Source organism: Epinephelus fuscoguttatus, linkage group LG12, assembly GCF_011397635.1.
Source record: "Epinephelus fuscoguttatus linkage group LG12, E.fuscoguttatus.final_Chr_v1".
Classification (NCBI taxonomy): domain Eukaryota; kingdom Metazoa; phylum Chordata; class Actinopteri; order Perciformes; family Serranidae; genus Epinephelus; species Epinephelus fuscoguttatus.
This window is the reverse complement of record NC_064763.1, coordinates 602,298-616,839: the sequence shown is the minus strand read 5'-3', so window position 1 is coordinate 616,839 and position 14,542 is coordinate 602,298. Positions and strand designations below refer to the sequence as shown.

The window sequence follows — 14,542 nt, the reverse complement described above, 5'->3', positions numbered from 1 at the left end:
GAATGTGCGTGTATGAATGGGGTGAATGTGGTAGTTTGAGTGGGCAGAAGACAAGAAAGGCAAATGCTAATCCTTTTACCATTTATATTTGAACAGACCTCATCTTAGAGTGGGAAAAAATGGTTACTGGCTTTGTGCTTTGCACTATGTGTGCAGACCACATGAGTTGATGTGAGAGTTAAATACCTCAAAGCCTAATGGCTATATTTCCATAGGATTGTATGTTTACTATGTCCAGTTACAACCTGAAACATTTATTTCCAGGTGTGAATGTAGTCAAAGCTGCACCTGAGAAAATGAGCTTCTCCTTCATGATGTTTACGTCCCGACTGGACTGATATGTCACAGCGCTCAGCATTATCTGTTCTGGGTTACAGTTCTGCATCCCGCTCATTCTCCACCTGATACAGCACACACAGATGCAAACCATTACAAGATTCAAACTGCGTCATTAAACCATGCAATTCAGAAATGATGATACCATACTGGGCCCTTAAGATACTTATACACATAAAATAATACATACATTGAATAGAATGTACATTGATAAAAGAGAGGTAAGCAAGTACAGTAAACAAAAGGGAGCAATCAGTCTCAGGGTGTCGGGCAGAAAATGCACAAGAAGGACAGACAAGGAGGCAGAAACAAAGGCCAAAGCAGTCGCAGTAGTTACCTGATCATATGATAGCTGACAGATGCCAGAGGGCAGCAGAGGAAGGTTGCATGCAGATTAAGAAAAGAGATAAAGAAAAATACATTTAGTATACTTCCACAGGACATTTAGGGGCCTGTCCCAATACCCACACTTCCCCTAGAAATACCCACTTGCACTTTGTTGGACGCATTCACGTTTAGGCTAGTGGTGTCCAAAAACAGAATTGAGGTAGTGGAAGTGGTTTCCCAATCTTAAAACCCGCACTAGATTCCAAGGGAGCCCTGACCCACACTTACAACGAAGTAGTAGATGAAACACCTCAGTCAGTAACGTCGGCAAGTTTTGGAAAACAATGTGTGACTGTATGATCGGAATGTAGGCTATACAAACAACAGATGGTTGGACTAGTGTAAACTCATCAGCAACTCGGTTGAACATATTTAAACAAATTGACTTACCCGAACAAAATCGATCAGAACTAGAAGACGTCGTAAGGCGCCACCTGTTTTCAGCATTTCTTCTCCGTTGATTCATCAGACGGAGAAGAAAAAACATAGCACACGCCACAACACAAGAGCTGGAGCCGGCATTTTCAAACCTGAATGACTACCGGTATCTGGCGTCGCTATTACGTGTGACGTATGCCTGCACGTCGGCCACGCAGATTTGCATGAAGTGGTGTATCAGAAGCCCTTTTTAAACAGGAATTGTGCAAATTTGCAGGAAAGCCCATTCAGTCTTCTTTCAGCATTGGCAGAATAAAAACAAAATCAGTGATTGCAGCAAAATGCCCCCTACCTACTTTTGTTTATACAGAATGCGCCTTTTTTCGGGGCAATATGGGGCGTGAGCAAATAACAAAACGTGGTGCTCAGCGTGTGATGTAAACAGTGATGTGGGAGGGAAGCCGCGGCTGGTCAGTCCTTCGGCAATTCTCTCGTAAGTCGGCCTGTTCTTCACCGTTCCTGTCATCTGACGGTTAATGACCTCTTCGTTTGCGAGAACAAGGAGGGTGCGCAATTCCTTGTCTCCTCAGTCGAGATGAACTGCGCCTCGCCTGGAAAGTAGACAAGAGCAGGCAGCTGCAGCAGGAGGCGGTGACAAAAAGCTGCAGTCAAGTCGGACAGTTTCCAGCAGCCTTCAGTGTGTACAGGAAGTCACAGAAACACTTTGGCTACATCCTGTCCCGTGTCATGTCGATTTATTAAAATATAATCAGACTCATTTATCAGTTTGTTTTCAGTCTCAAGTTGTTTTAGTTAGAATAGGCTGATTTATGAACATGCTTTACAGGCAATCTGTAATTTATGTTCATGGTTCAACCTGCATTTTGATTTTCATGTGAATCAGCATCATATCAGTTTGCTGCTGCAGAGCAGACCTGTCCCCTCAACTACACAGGCTAAATACATTTTGTCTGACTTAAAGTTTCATATTTTATACAAGAAAACAGCTTTCATTACAGATCAGTCAGATATAGTCAGGGCTTCACATCTGTACAGATGTTATCTTAAGAATCCTCACATCCCACTGACCACAAGTCTTTGTGATGTTAAATACTTAAGTAACTAAAACACTGTCATGTTAATGTACAGTAGCCTCTGTATAGTTTATGATGAATGTATCTAATCTCTGACAACTAAACTTCACCATCAGTCACACCTGTTCACAGAAAAAAAACCTCCAAATTAGACAAATACAATTTAAATCTCTGAAATTCAACAAAAATCAAAAGTGTATGTAGTCTGCTGTATATTAACACTGGACTGTTTTAATTATTGAAGTAGGGCCCATTTAGCAACACAGAGACTGGTTGTCAGTGGGATGTGAGGATTCTTAAACTAACATCTGTATAGATATGAAGCCCTGACTGTATCTGACTGATCTTTAATGAAAGCTGTTGTCTTGTATTTTTTTTCCTCTGAAAATATTAACCAAACACAATTTATATAGCCTCTGTAGTTGAGGGGACATGTCAAACTGATATGATGCTGATTTATATGATAAAAAAAATGGAGGATAAACCATGAACATAAACTACAGATCACCGGTAAAGCATTTTAAAAAATCAATCTATCATAATTAAAACAACTGGAGACTGAGAACAAACTGATATATGGGTCTGACACAAAACTAACTGGCATGCATTGTGTGCCGATCGCCGGTGATCAAATCTGTGCAGGCCTGGCTCATCTCGAATGAGCCTTAAGGAAAGATCTCTACACTAATATTTCTCACTTCCCTCATCAAGGGTTATCTCGCAAACGAGGGCATTCAATATGGATAAGTGGAAGATTTAAGGGGTAGAAATGTGATTGGGCTTAGGTCTTACTGTGTTCACTAAAGCAGATAAAATGTAAAATTAACAACAATTCTCAGTCATAACATTTCCCACTACATGGCAAAAACACTAAAGGCCAGATCTACTAAAGGTTTGTGTGTATAAAAAGGTGTGCAACTCATTGCACACGCAAAAAATTGTACAAACTGATTTACTAACAGTGCGCACTAAGGGTTGTGTCTTTCAAAGGTGCAAAATAGCACGTCTGCATCTAGTTAGTTTGCTGCAATGAATATGCAATATGGGGCGTTTACACGCAATTGTGCGTGCGCTGGGAGGAGAAAATGTAAATATATTAATTAAGCACACGCAAAGTGATTTATCAAACCTGAAATCAATTTTGCAAATTGCAAGAAACTGCATCTATATTTAACATGTGTCAAAGAGAGGTGCAAACGGTTTGTATGCGTAATTGCACACACATTGCTGTGGTTATTGTTGTAAGAAGGAAACATCGAAACGATGAAAGAAGACAGAAAGAATGCATTTTTCACCCTCGTGTGAACATTTTTGGAATGAATGAGGAAACAATCATTAAAACATATCGCCTATCCAGCATTGCCATTTTGGAACTGTTGGAGGAACTCAGAGCAGATTTGGAGCCAGCCACGAGAAGGAGTCACACAATACCTGCAATGACAAAACTGTTTGAAGTCTGAAGTCCTAAATGTCATGTTGCGCCGGATGGCCAGGTTTATTAGGTTTCCATGCACTTGGCACAAGGGATGGGTACCGAGTACTGAACGAGCCCCAGAGCTACATTCTTTAAGAATGCAGTATTGATAAGCTCTGACCTTAACGGTTCTGCTATCGGTACTGCAGCAGTCACATGTTTTTTTTTTTAACAAGATAAACCTTATCTTGCACATTTATCTCACCAACTCCGTCAATTATCCGTCATTGTATCATAATTTTTGCTATTCTCCTTGAAGACGAGAGATCTGTCTCGCTCACCCTGGCTGCTAGGCCGTAAGGTGGATCAGAAAAAGTCTCACAGAAACTGATTTCCACTCCGACATCTGGGGACTACACGAACTTTACTTCATAAAAAAGATCGATACATGTTCAGCTAATCAGCGGGAGTTCGTAGCTCATAACCCCGCAAGAGTCCTGTGATTGGGGTCGTAATTCGGCACTTGTTCCGTTTGAGCGTAATGATCTGTTCCGCCTGAGCGTAATGAGATTTGGTACGCGAGTGGTGGCACGGCCGTCACGTGATCGCGCTACACCAATAAGGTACCCACATTTCGTGTCGCCATGGTTTCCTTCAGCTCAATATCAGGTAAGCTGTGTTACACTGCAAAAACTCAAAATCTTACCAAGAATATTTGTCTTATTTCTAGTCAAAATGTCTCATTTCTAGTCAAAAAAAATCTCATTACACTTAAAATAAGACTCATCACCTAAAAAGTTACTTGTTTTTAGGCAATTTTCACTTGTTTCAAGTAAATTTTCACTTGAAATAAGTAGAAAAATCTGTCAGTGGACCAAGTTTTTTTTGCTTGTAAGAAGAAAAAAAACCTTGCTCCACTGACTGGAAAACATCAAAGGAGTTGTTCTTTAGGAGAAAGTCAGTAAGCTGCTGGTTGCCTAAAAACGGCAGATTTGAAATGGGCCGTACTATGTGTTCAGTACTGTGGCATCAAGACTGCTCTTCTTTAGGAGAGGCTTTATGACCGCAGTTTTCAAGGCCTTTGGGAATGTTCCAGATTGTAGTGAAATGTTAACTATGTGAGCGAGTGGTGGTAACAAACAGACTTTAGAAATCTAGTGGGTAACACATCGAGGCAGCATGTAGACGAACTCAGACTGGTGATGATCTCTTGGACAGTTTTGTCAGTTACAGGTGCAAAATGAGTCAGCTCTAAGTGTCTAGGTGGCTGCAGGGTTGTTATTGGTGTTGTGGAATTGATGGCATTTTTAATGGTCTGAACCTTGTCACAAAAGAATACTGCAAACTCATTACACTTAGATGTGGAGATCAGTTCCAATGGCAGTTGAGCTGGAGGGTTTGTTAATCTGTTCACTGTTGCAAATAAGACACGCGAGTTGTTACTGCAGTTTCCAATAATTTCAGAAAAGTACCTCTCCCTTGTTCTACGTAAGATCCGGTTGAACACGTACAACTTTTCTTTATAAATTTCATAATGAACATGAAGCTTCGACTTGCGCCATTTCCTTTCGGCCCTCCGGCACTCCCTTTTCTGTGCCCTGACCGAGTCGTCATTCCTCCATGGCGCCTTCTGCTTATTTTTAACCATTTTAACCTTCACAGGGGCAATGGTGTCCAGAACATTCAAAACACTCAAAGTAACAGAGTTCAACAAATCATCAACATTTGCATTTTGTACTTTACAGAGTTTTGGAAAAGACACAGTATCACCCACGTTTAAGATGAAAGTAGCAGGTTTTTCACCCTTGTTACTGAAAGTAACTGTGGGCTTCTTACCACCAGATGTCACTGGGAGCGTCTTGTGAAGTCCTTTTTCAGATTCTAAAGCAAAAATCCGTGCTTGTAGCTCATTAATTTCTTGTTGATATCTCCGACAGCGTTCACAGAAGGAATTTGTTTGGTTTCTTCCCCCGGACATGCTGCTGGCTTGTCAGATCGGTTAAAAATATAAAAATGTTCTTCAAAGTCTTGGTTTACTTAAAATAATTCATGAAATGATGGATATAGAGATTTTCCAGGATTTGTAGAAGGAGTAAAACAATTAAAAAGCAGAGTAAAGAACAGTGGGGATAGTGTCGAAGACTACACTCCTACACCACGTCGGCACTATCCACGAAGCTACCGATGCCCCTATTGCTGCTGGTTTAATCACCTGGTCAGGAGTGTAGTCTGTACGCAGCATGCACAGACCCCATGCACAGAGGCACCGCCTCGCCGCAGCGGTCATGGGCTCGATCCCGGCCTGTGGCCCGTGTCATTCCCCCATTCTCTATTTCCCCACTTCATGCTGTCCTAAAGCAACAGGCCAAATAGATAATCTTATTTTTTTAAAAAAAACAGCAGTAATAATGCTATAATTTCGTGTAGAGTTTCAGCTTTCTGCAGTTTACACATGGCCATATGTTTGTGAATGTAACCATGTGTACAAGATGTGTATATAATACAAAAATGTCTGTACTCTTATAGAGTGATTTCTTTTTTCTACACCAGGTGATGAAAGCAGCAGTAGGCTAGTACTGACAACAGGAGCAGCAGTGATGAGGACTCTGATGGAAATCACAATGCTCTTCCTAGCACCAGTGTTCTAAGTGAAAAGCTTGAGCTGTGTTTCACATTGGATTATAATAATTGGTGTTATAGTCAGGACATTGAAAATAACTGTGTGGCATCAATAAAATCTACATACCTGTGACAGGAAATGTGTTTTAATATTATTTTTTTTAGTTGTTTTTTTTTTTTTAATACCATTTTTTCCCATTTATTCCTGTGTCTTCAACACTATCCCCACTGTCAAGACAGCTGTCGTCACTTTCGACTGGTGGAACCCTGGTTTGAAGTCCACCTGGTCGCTTCCCATAGAACACTGATGCATTCATTTTGTTCTGTGTTGTGGAAAAGTACAAACAATGCATTTATATCCCAGCATGCTACGTTTATAATGTTTATAGAAATTAACTAGAGTGGCATTTCCCAAAGAAAATGCATGTGAGCGCTGAAATCCACCTAAATACATCATTATTTCTATACTGCCGTTATGGCTGAATGTGACGAATTCGTGAGTCACGACAAACATAAATCTTCAAATAACGTAAAAATTACTCGCCACATGAAGTCTATTCCAATATGTCAGCTGTAGAAGCAAAGTAAGCTGGCACGTATTGTTACCTTAGCACAACTTACCTGATGTTGAACAATTTCTCCAAATTTGCAGGCTCCACACACAGCGGTTGTTAGCCAAAGCGTTAGCTTCCATGAACCGGAAGTAGTTATCACTCTGACCGGTCCGACAAGAAACCAGTGCTTGCAAAAGAAAAAAACTTGGCTTCCGGAGAGATGAAAATATTGAAAGTGCATGAAAGGCCTGTTATCCGTTTTTGCCATTTTCCATTTAAACAGAAAATCGGAAATCGGAAAACGAGTCGTTATCCATTTTTTCATTTTGGTTCTGGAAACAAATACTGAAAAAACAAGTCATTATTCTGTTTTTTCATATTTGGTTTTATTTTGAAAAATGAATGAATGAATGATACATGGATTCGTTAAAATCTTAACGATACCCACGATACCCCCAGAGTTATAGGGGCGATTGACTGCGCCCATGTGCAGCTTGTGACCCCCGCAGACACTGAGCATGTGTACAGAAATTGCAAACACGCATTCACTGAATGTGCAGTGCTTTTGTGATGCCAAAGGCATCATTACCAACGTTGTGGCAAAATATCCCGGGTCAGTACACGATTCTTTTATTCTGAGTAACAGTTTTCTGTTTTCCAAGTTTCGAGATGCTGAGTTTGGAGATGGCTGGCTTGTAGGTGAGTCAATTTGTAAAATCCTTTGTAAAATAATTACATTAAAAACAAGAGGGTGTCTCGGGGCGGCACGGTGGTGTGGTGGTTAGCACTCTTGCCTCACAGCAAGAGGGTTGCTGGTTCGATCCCAGGCGTGGGAGCCCTTCTGTGCGGAGTTTACATGTTCTCCCTGTGTCAGCGTGGATTTTCTCCGGGCACTCCGGCTTCCTCCCACAGTCCAAAGACATGCAGACTGGGGACTAGGTTTACTGATAACTCTAAATTGTCCGTAGGTGTGAATGTGAGCGTGAATGGTTGTTTCTCTCTTTGTGTCAGCCCTGCGATAGTCTGGCGACCTGTCCAGGGTGTGCCCTGCCTCTTGCCTGATGTCAGCTGGGATAGGCTCCAGCCCCCCCGCGACCCTCAAGAGGATGAAGCGGTTAGAAGATGAATGAATGAACAAGAGGGTGTTTCATATTGATTCATATGTTTTTTAAGGTGATAGTGCATACCCCCTACACCCCTAACTCCTGACACCTGTTCTCAACCCGACCACTGCCGGAAAGATAAGGTACAACGAAGCCCATATCTGCACACGGAATATTGTGGAGCGCACCTTTGGAATCCTGAAGAGCAGGTTCTGTTGTTTGGATCGCACTGGAGGAGCACTGCTGTACAGGCCAGAAAAAATGACCCAGATTGTAGGGACCTGCTGCATGCTACATAACATCGCCAAGCAACACGGGCTGGAGCATAATGCCATGCTGGAGGAGAACACCGACCTGCCCCCGTATTGAGCAACAGCCCAATGCTGCAGGGATGGGTGCCGTAGCATTGTTCCGACCTCTCATTGTTCCGACCTCTCATTAGTCCGACGTCCCGTTGTTCCGATACAGCGTTGACAGGTGTATGATAATTATTGTATTTGTACGATAATTGGGCCCTCTGTACGATGTACGATCAGTAATCCCAAAAAAGGCCAAATGTACGATAATTTGACCATTTTATGAATGTGTGGTTGTAATCAGAGTTTTTTTTTTGTGAGCCCTGAAGGCAACTGTTCCCATGTGACATGTTTCCAGCCAATCGCACTTTGCTTAGGATGCAAGGAAAATGGGAAAAAAGTAAACTATATTTAAGCAATATCACACTTGAGGTCGTGATGTTGTACTGTATATCGCAACGGCTGTGATTGCCTATGACCGAATCACAGCCGTGACGATATACAGTACAACATCACAACCTTGAGTGTGATATTGCTTTTATACAGCAGTTCAACAACAGCTTAAACAGCAATGCTAAGTAAGGAAATGTTAACAAAAGGTGATGAAATAAATGATTTAAGTATGTTATGTAGCTCCGCGAAAACAAACAGTTCCCCCAGTCTGTTGCCAGGCAACGCAGCACACACGCCAGGAACTCACAAGCTACTTTGTATTTACATTGATCTGCAACTGTGTAACTTCGTCCATTTCGGCTAATGAAACGCTGGCAAACCTGGATGTTGGCACGGCCGGATTCAAACACACCTGGAGGTCTGCACAGAAGAGTCCCGGCTTTCCTTTTCCTCGTCCTCTCCTGACAACCACTCGTAATTTAATTCAAATGTAATTTGGGGGAAAATATCCATCTTCTTGGTGTAACGCTATAGTGTCAGTTTGCGTCAATGTAGCGAGTGTGACAGTTGGTTAATTAACGGTTGTATTTATATTTATAACACCTGTGAGCGGAGTGATTTTGCTGTTACATGTCCCAGTGATGTTATCAGCACTCACGGAATGCCTCTCGTCCAGTCAAACTCAGTCGGAACTAACTGTTGTATAATTGCCTATAGCGCATCAGTAGGATTGTTATTTTGGTTATGATGGATGTATGATAATTTCCTTCAAAATACGATAATTTTGAGTCTCTGGTACGATAGTCCTACATTTCCCACCTGGCTACGCTGTTCCGATATGTGATTATACTAGGCTATACTGTATTTGTGTACCATAGAGGATCAGCAACACAACAAAAGTAGGCTACTGGTCGAGATACAAGTGTCATAGAGAGGACAGAATGAAACACCATAACCTCCTGTTATTAACTCTAGGGTCCGGGTTGTGTGGGGAGCTCTCTGCGCGGTGCTGAATGGCTCCCAGCGGGCGTATTTCTGCCTTGATGGTGCGCTGGCTCTGGGTCAGCTGGGAAAGGCTTGAGGCGAAGCAGGCTCACGGCTTATGTGTTTGCCACTTTCTTTTTCATTTTAACCCACACCATGATCTTTTCCTAACCCTAACCAAGTGGTTTTTGTGCCTAAACCTAACCAGACCATAACCATAGGGCATCATGATGATTTCGGAACAACAGGACTTCGGAACAATGGGTTTAATATGGTTGGAACAAAGGAATGTCAGACCAATGGGCTCTCAGACCAATGGGCAGACCCCGTGGGGGTGCAGACACATAGCAATCTCATTTGAAGTCACTTCTTGTGAGCTGTTTGGTATATGCATTTAGTTTTCTATTTTCATTCAATGATATGTAATGCAGAAATACACCTTGAGTAAACATATGCTGTAGATTAGAATACGAGTGCTAGTGTGACCCAATAAACTGCAGAGCATTGCAAAGTTAAGCAAATCAACATTCACTGAAAAAAAGATGATTGAAATCACTTTCTGGATTCCAAACATTATTATCAAATGAAATACACAGCCTCATTAACGTCTATGTTGAGCAACGCAAAATCATATTAAAGACACATTGTTTCAGTCACAAAATATATTAGGCTATGGCTCTAATATTTATCGTGGCAAAAAAACAAAACTTAACAGTTCTTTATCGTGTAGCCTATTTAACAGAAAATTAATATCCATAGCCAATATAAGAAAACTTAAACGTGACAGTTGAGTGTATTATTTGTGTTTCTGTTTACGCAGGTGGAACTTGCCCGCCGTGCGCACCTCTCCTCCCTCTCCGGTCCCTGGCTGTTGGCAAAAGGCATCTCATCTACTGTGCCCCCACCTGTTTAATTTGCAGACGTTTTATTATACGCCAATTTTTCTTTTGTTCTTCTTCTGATGCCTTGATATCTTTTTTTCACTTCATCCACTGTTCGCATCGTTTTACCAACAGCATTTATTTTTTCACAGATTTCTTCCCATATAACCTTCCTTTGTGAGACAGTCAGGTTTCTTTGCTGTAGCTCATTTAAGTGTTTATTGGCCTCATCTACCAACACCTCTAATTCCATAGGGTCGAATTTCACTTTGCGCTTTCTTTCCAAACTCACCATGCTGCAATCCTTGAAACACGCAAAACCCTCATTTAAATAGGGTGTCTCCAACACGTTTGCACCTGTTGTCATTTACGCAATCACTCTCACTACATCACCCGCAAACCGCGGTTCAGCCCCACACGCAAAATTCTAGATTGCGCACGCAAATTATTACACGCAAAATGGGATCTCAGTAGATCTGGCCCTAAGACTGTATGATCTTAAAAGGGCCAGTTCACCCAAATACTATAAAACAAAACAGGTTTGGAGTTACCCAACACTTTTCAACACTTTTCACTGGAACTTATTTCCACTAATTAAATCATTTTAATGAAATCAGCTGTCTGTTTGTTCAGTGAATTATTCCAAATATAAGTGTTTCTAGAAAGACCAGTTAATGTGAGACAGACATGTAGTAATTTACTTGGCTCCCAAATTATGGCGTATATCACAAATGATGCACCACAAAGTGAATACATGTTTTGATTTTTGATTTTTTTAATGATGCTCATTTAGGATATCCAAGCTGGGAAAATAAATGTGGTGATGAATTTCTGTTTATTATGTTTTTTTCATTGGCTAGTGCATGAAGGTTGTGCCCTTGTCAATATATGTCTGTGTCTGTCAGCATGATCATAGTCCAAACTGTACTTACTTCTGAAAACAGAAAATCCCTGTGACTATGGCAAGTGAGACAAGATCCGAAGTGATCCAGATAAAGTTGTAAGCATTCTGGCTCTGCAAGAGAAGAAAAGTAATTCCCGGTCAGCACCACTGGAGGTCATCATTAACATGCATGTCTGAAGCTAACACAAGGCCCTGACTAGGCAAATGCTGCTTTTGAGCTCAGATCTGTGCCCTTGTCTCAACCTGTGTCACACTCTTTCCCAGGGTCCTGTTGTTTTCTAATGACGCGCTGAGCTAAAGTCTGCCGCTGAGCTCCCTCATATTTCTCTGTGTCCCTGCCCTCGGGTCTTGCTGGACCCTCGTCAGTCTCTGTCCTCTCGTCTTGCTGTGTGACCTTGTCTGTGTGTGTGTGGTGTCAGATGAGAGACAGAAAGGGGAGAGCTGTTTACCATGAGCCAGATGGGGTAAGGCACCTTTCGGAGGACTTGGGGGGCATCAGAGGACACAGAAGGCACCCCGCTACACCACAAAATGGAGTAGAGCCAGGGTTCATTCACTGGGTAGACAGTCACACTCACATTATTGGCCAGATACTCTCTGGGGAAAGGAAAAATACATGTCAACTCTCCCTTTCACTCCTTATCTCCTTTTACTCACTGCACAGAAAATATTGTAACTTTTTTGCTCATTCAGTTATGAATTGTATAGAGAGGGACCTTAAAAGAGATTTAGCATCGCACTCCTCTAGGATTGTCCGATTTATGACACACATAAAATCAAAAAAGATGCAGCAGAACCAAAGATTTTTAGATTTTATTAATCACTAGAGAAATTTAGGCATTCAGCATCTTGTATGACAAACAAAACACACAAAGGGATAAAGACTATAAATGTGAGAAGAAAATATGCAGCAGTGAAATGATAGTGTGGCCACCAGTAAGGAGTTGCACATATACTGTTTTTCCCCACACAATTGTTGGCCTGGTGTGTCAGCCCAGCACAGCAGGGATTTGCCTGTCAATAACAACAGGGCTACCCTCTTGAAGGTGTGTCTTTAACTGAGAACAGCTTGACATGAGTGATGACATTTAAAAGCAGCGGGCTGATCCACAGCTAATGCTAGGATTGCAACCCAAATAAATAATTACACTACGTTTAATTAAGCTTAAGAATGCACCTACAAGTAATATTTAGACAACACTGTGTAGACTGCAAAATTCTAACATAATCACTAATATTGCCAAGCACACAAACAAGGCCTAACTTTAAATCTCTCACTGTTTATATCATGTCCACCTTGTCCCATTATTTCCGCCCAGTCTATCTGAATTATGTTGCATGGCCACAGTGGTCCAAGAAGGTATCTGTTTAGACTGTTTAGTTGTGCTTTCCTACAGTCAATGTAAAGTTAGTTGTAGTAAATGACCATTGTAACCAGTTAGAAGTTGAAGTGGTGATGAGGTCCTAAAATGTAGGCTAAGTTTTTTTTAAAAAGGATCTTAAAAGGGTTAACTCCGGGATTCCTACATAAAGCCTCATTGGTCTTGCTTCTTCTAAATTAACCAAATAGTTCATTTTGACAGACCAAAAATTTTGCCCATGTGTGTGATGAATGAAGTGTCTGACACTCAAAATCTCCTGGGGGTGGACCCCCAGACCACTCTCTTGATATCTTTTCCCCATGCATGGGGCCACTATGAAGGTGTCCCTTATTTTTACACACTGAAGGTGGCAACCCTAGCTAAAGTTACCCCTGGCACAAGTATAAATGCTCACAACAGCTTAGGCCACTTGCATAGACCATGGTGTAGGCTCCGCATAGAGCACAACTATAGCCTAATCTCCTTTGTGATTTTCATAACTGTAGTTTTTGCAAAGCAGTAGATGCTTGCTCTTACTGTATGTCTTTGTGGCTGGCCTTGCTGTAATGAAGAGTCAGGCTTGTTATTCCCCTGAGCCTTATCTCTTCCACTGACAGCTTCTCATTAGCAGACTGCTGAAGCCCTCGCACCCTCCCCCTATCTGTGTCGGGGGTCCACGTCACCTGACACAAACACATATAACAAGAAAAGACCTTGGTCAGACAAAATGCAGTGCGTGCTTCAAATCCAGAGATGTTTCACTTTTATTATAAAAAAATGCAACTTGTACAGTAGAATTTACAACAGAGTTACCAACTCTCAGGCACCTGGTGTGAGTTGCATGCTTTCAGGCTCTGTCTCACGCTCTCACAACACCAAGGCAAGTCTCACACCAGAACACTGTGACAGCAACAACCTGTATTTAATGTAGAGGTGCCTCTCTTTAGATCAAGCCATATAGTAGGTATGATGGCCTCTGGCCTGATGTTTTTTCTTATGAGTTATGAGGTCTTTCTGTAATTTTTTTTAAGCACATATATTTGTGTGTAACACAATATTATATTTCTTGTTTACATGTGCTTTTCTTAACATACATTGATTTATAACATGCTTGTGTATGTACTATATACATTGTACATAATGTATGCATTTGTGTGTATATATATATATATATATATATATATATATATATATTTCACCAGGATCATCACATGACAATCATGTGACCTGAGCGTATGTATTTAAAGATGACATTTAAGAAAAGCATTAGCTTGAAACGTCATTTTTGGATGTGCTAATAAATTGCTCTTACGTGAGCAACAGTGTGCAGAACTTTCTTTAAGCTGCTCATGTGCTCATGATTTACTGGGGGTACCGAACTACAAGCAGCACCTTCAAGTAATCAAAGGATTATTATGGAGGGACCTACAGTCCTCACCCTCTTCTGGGAAATTCCTGCTTTCTGCACAGCCCAGAATGTGTCCATGAACCAGCTGCGGTGGCGTGGGTGCTCTGGTGGAGGCTTGCGGACATTTAGCAATGCAGAGGCGTTGGTCCTGGCTGCCAGACGCAGCATTTCCACCAGACTGCAAACCGTCTGGTTGCCTATCCTGCTCCGGTCCCTTCCTGTTAGGGTCTCTACTGTCCAATAGGGGTCACTCTTCAAACAAAAGGGAGCAGAGAGAGAGAGCAAGAGAGAGAGAGAGAGAGAGAGAGAGAGAGAGAGAGAGAGAGAGAGAAATGTAACATGATTTTCCTCTGCAGCACAGTTACAGATTTTTTTTTTCTTTACAGTTGCTAACAATTGTTTCCCTCAACTTAAGATACCTTTTCTCTTA

General features: G+C 41.6%; 1 protein-coding gene across 3 annotated transcripts in view; it reads right to left on the bottom strand.

Moving 5' to 3' along the window:
• The window catches only part of gdpd5a (glycerophosphodiester phosphodiesterase domain containing 5a), a 169,796-nt gene that overhangs the window by 3,866 nt on the left and 151,388 nt on the right, over nt 1-14,542 (bottom strand). Inside the window, exons 11-16 of one of the 3 annotated variants that reach the window (XM_049591535.1) lie at nt 14,143-14,364; nt 13,242-13,387; nt 11,793-11,940; nt 11,372-11,454; nt 674-688; nt 289-401 (exon numbers count right to left, since the gene is read on the bottom strand). In XM_049591535.1, the coding sequence (XP_049447492.1) occupies nt 289-401; nt 674-688; nt 11,372-11,454; nt 11,793-11,940; nt 13,242-13,387; nt 14,143-14,364 (727 nt within the window). Of the gene's footprint in view, nt 1-288; nt 402-673; nt 689-11,371; nt 11,455-11,792; nt 11,941-13,241; nt 13,388-14,133; nt 14,365-14,542 lie in introns of all 3 variants that reach the window. The other 2 variants (XM_049591536.1, XM_049591537.1) reach the window with 2 other exon arrangements.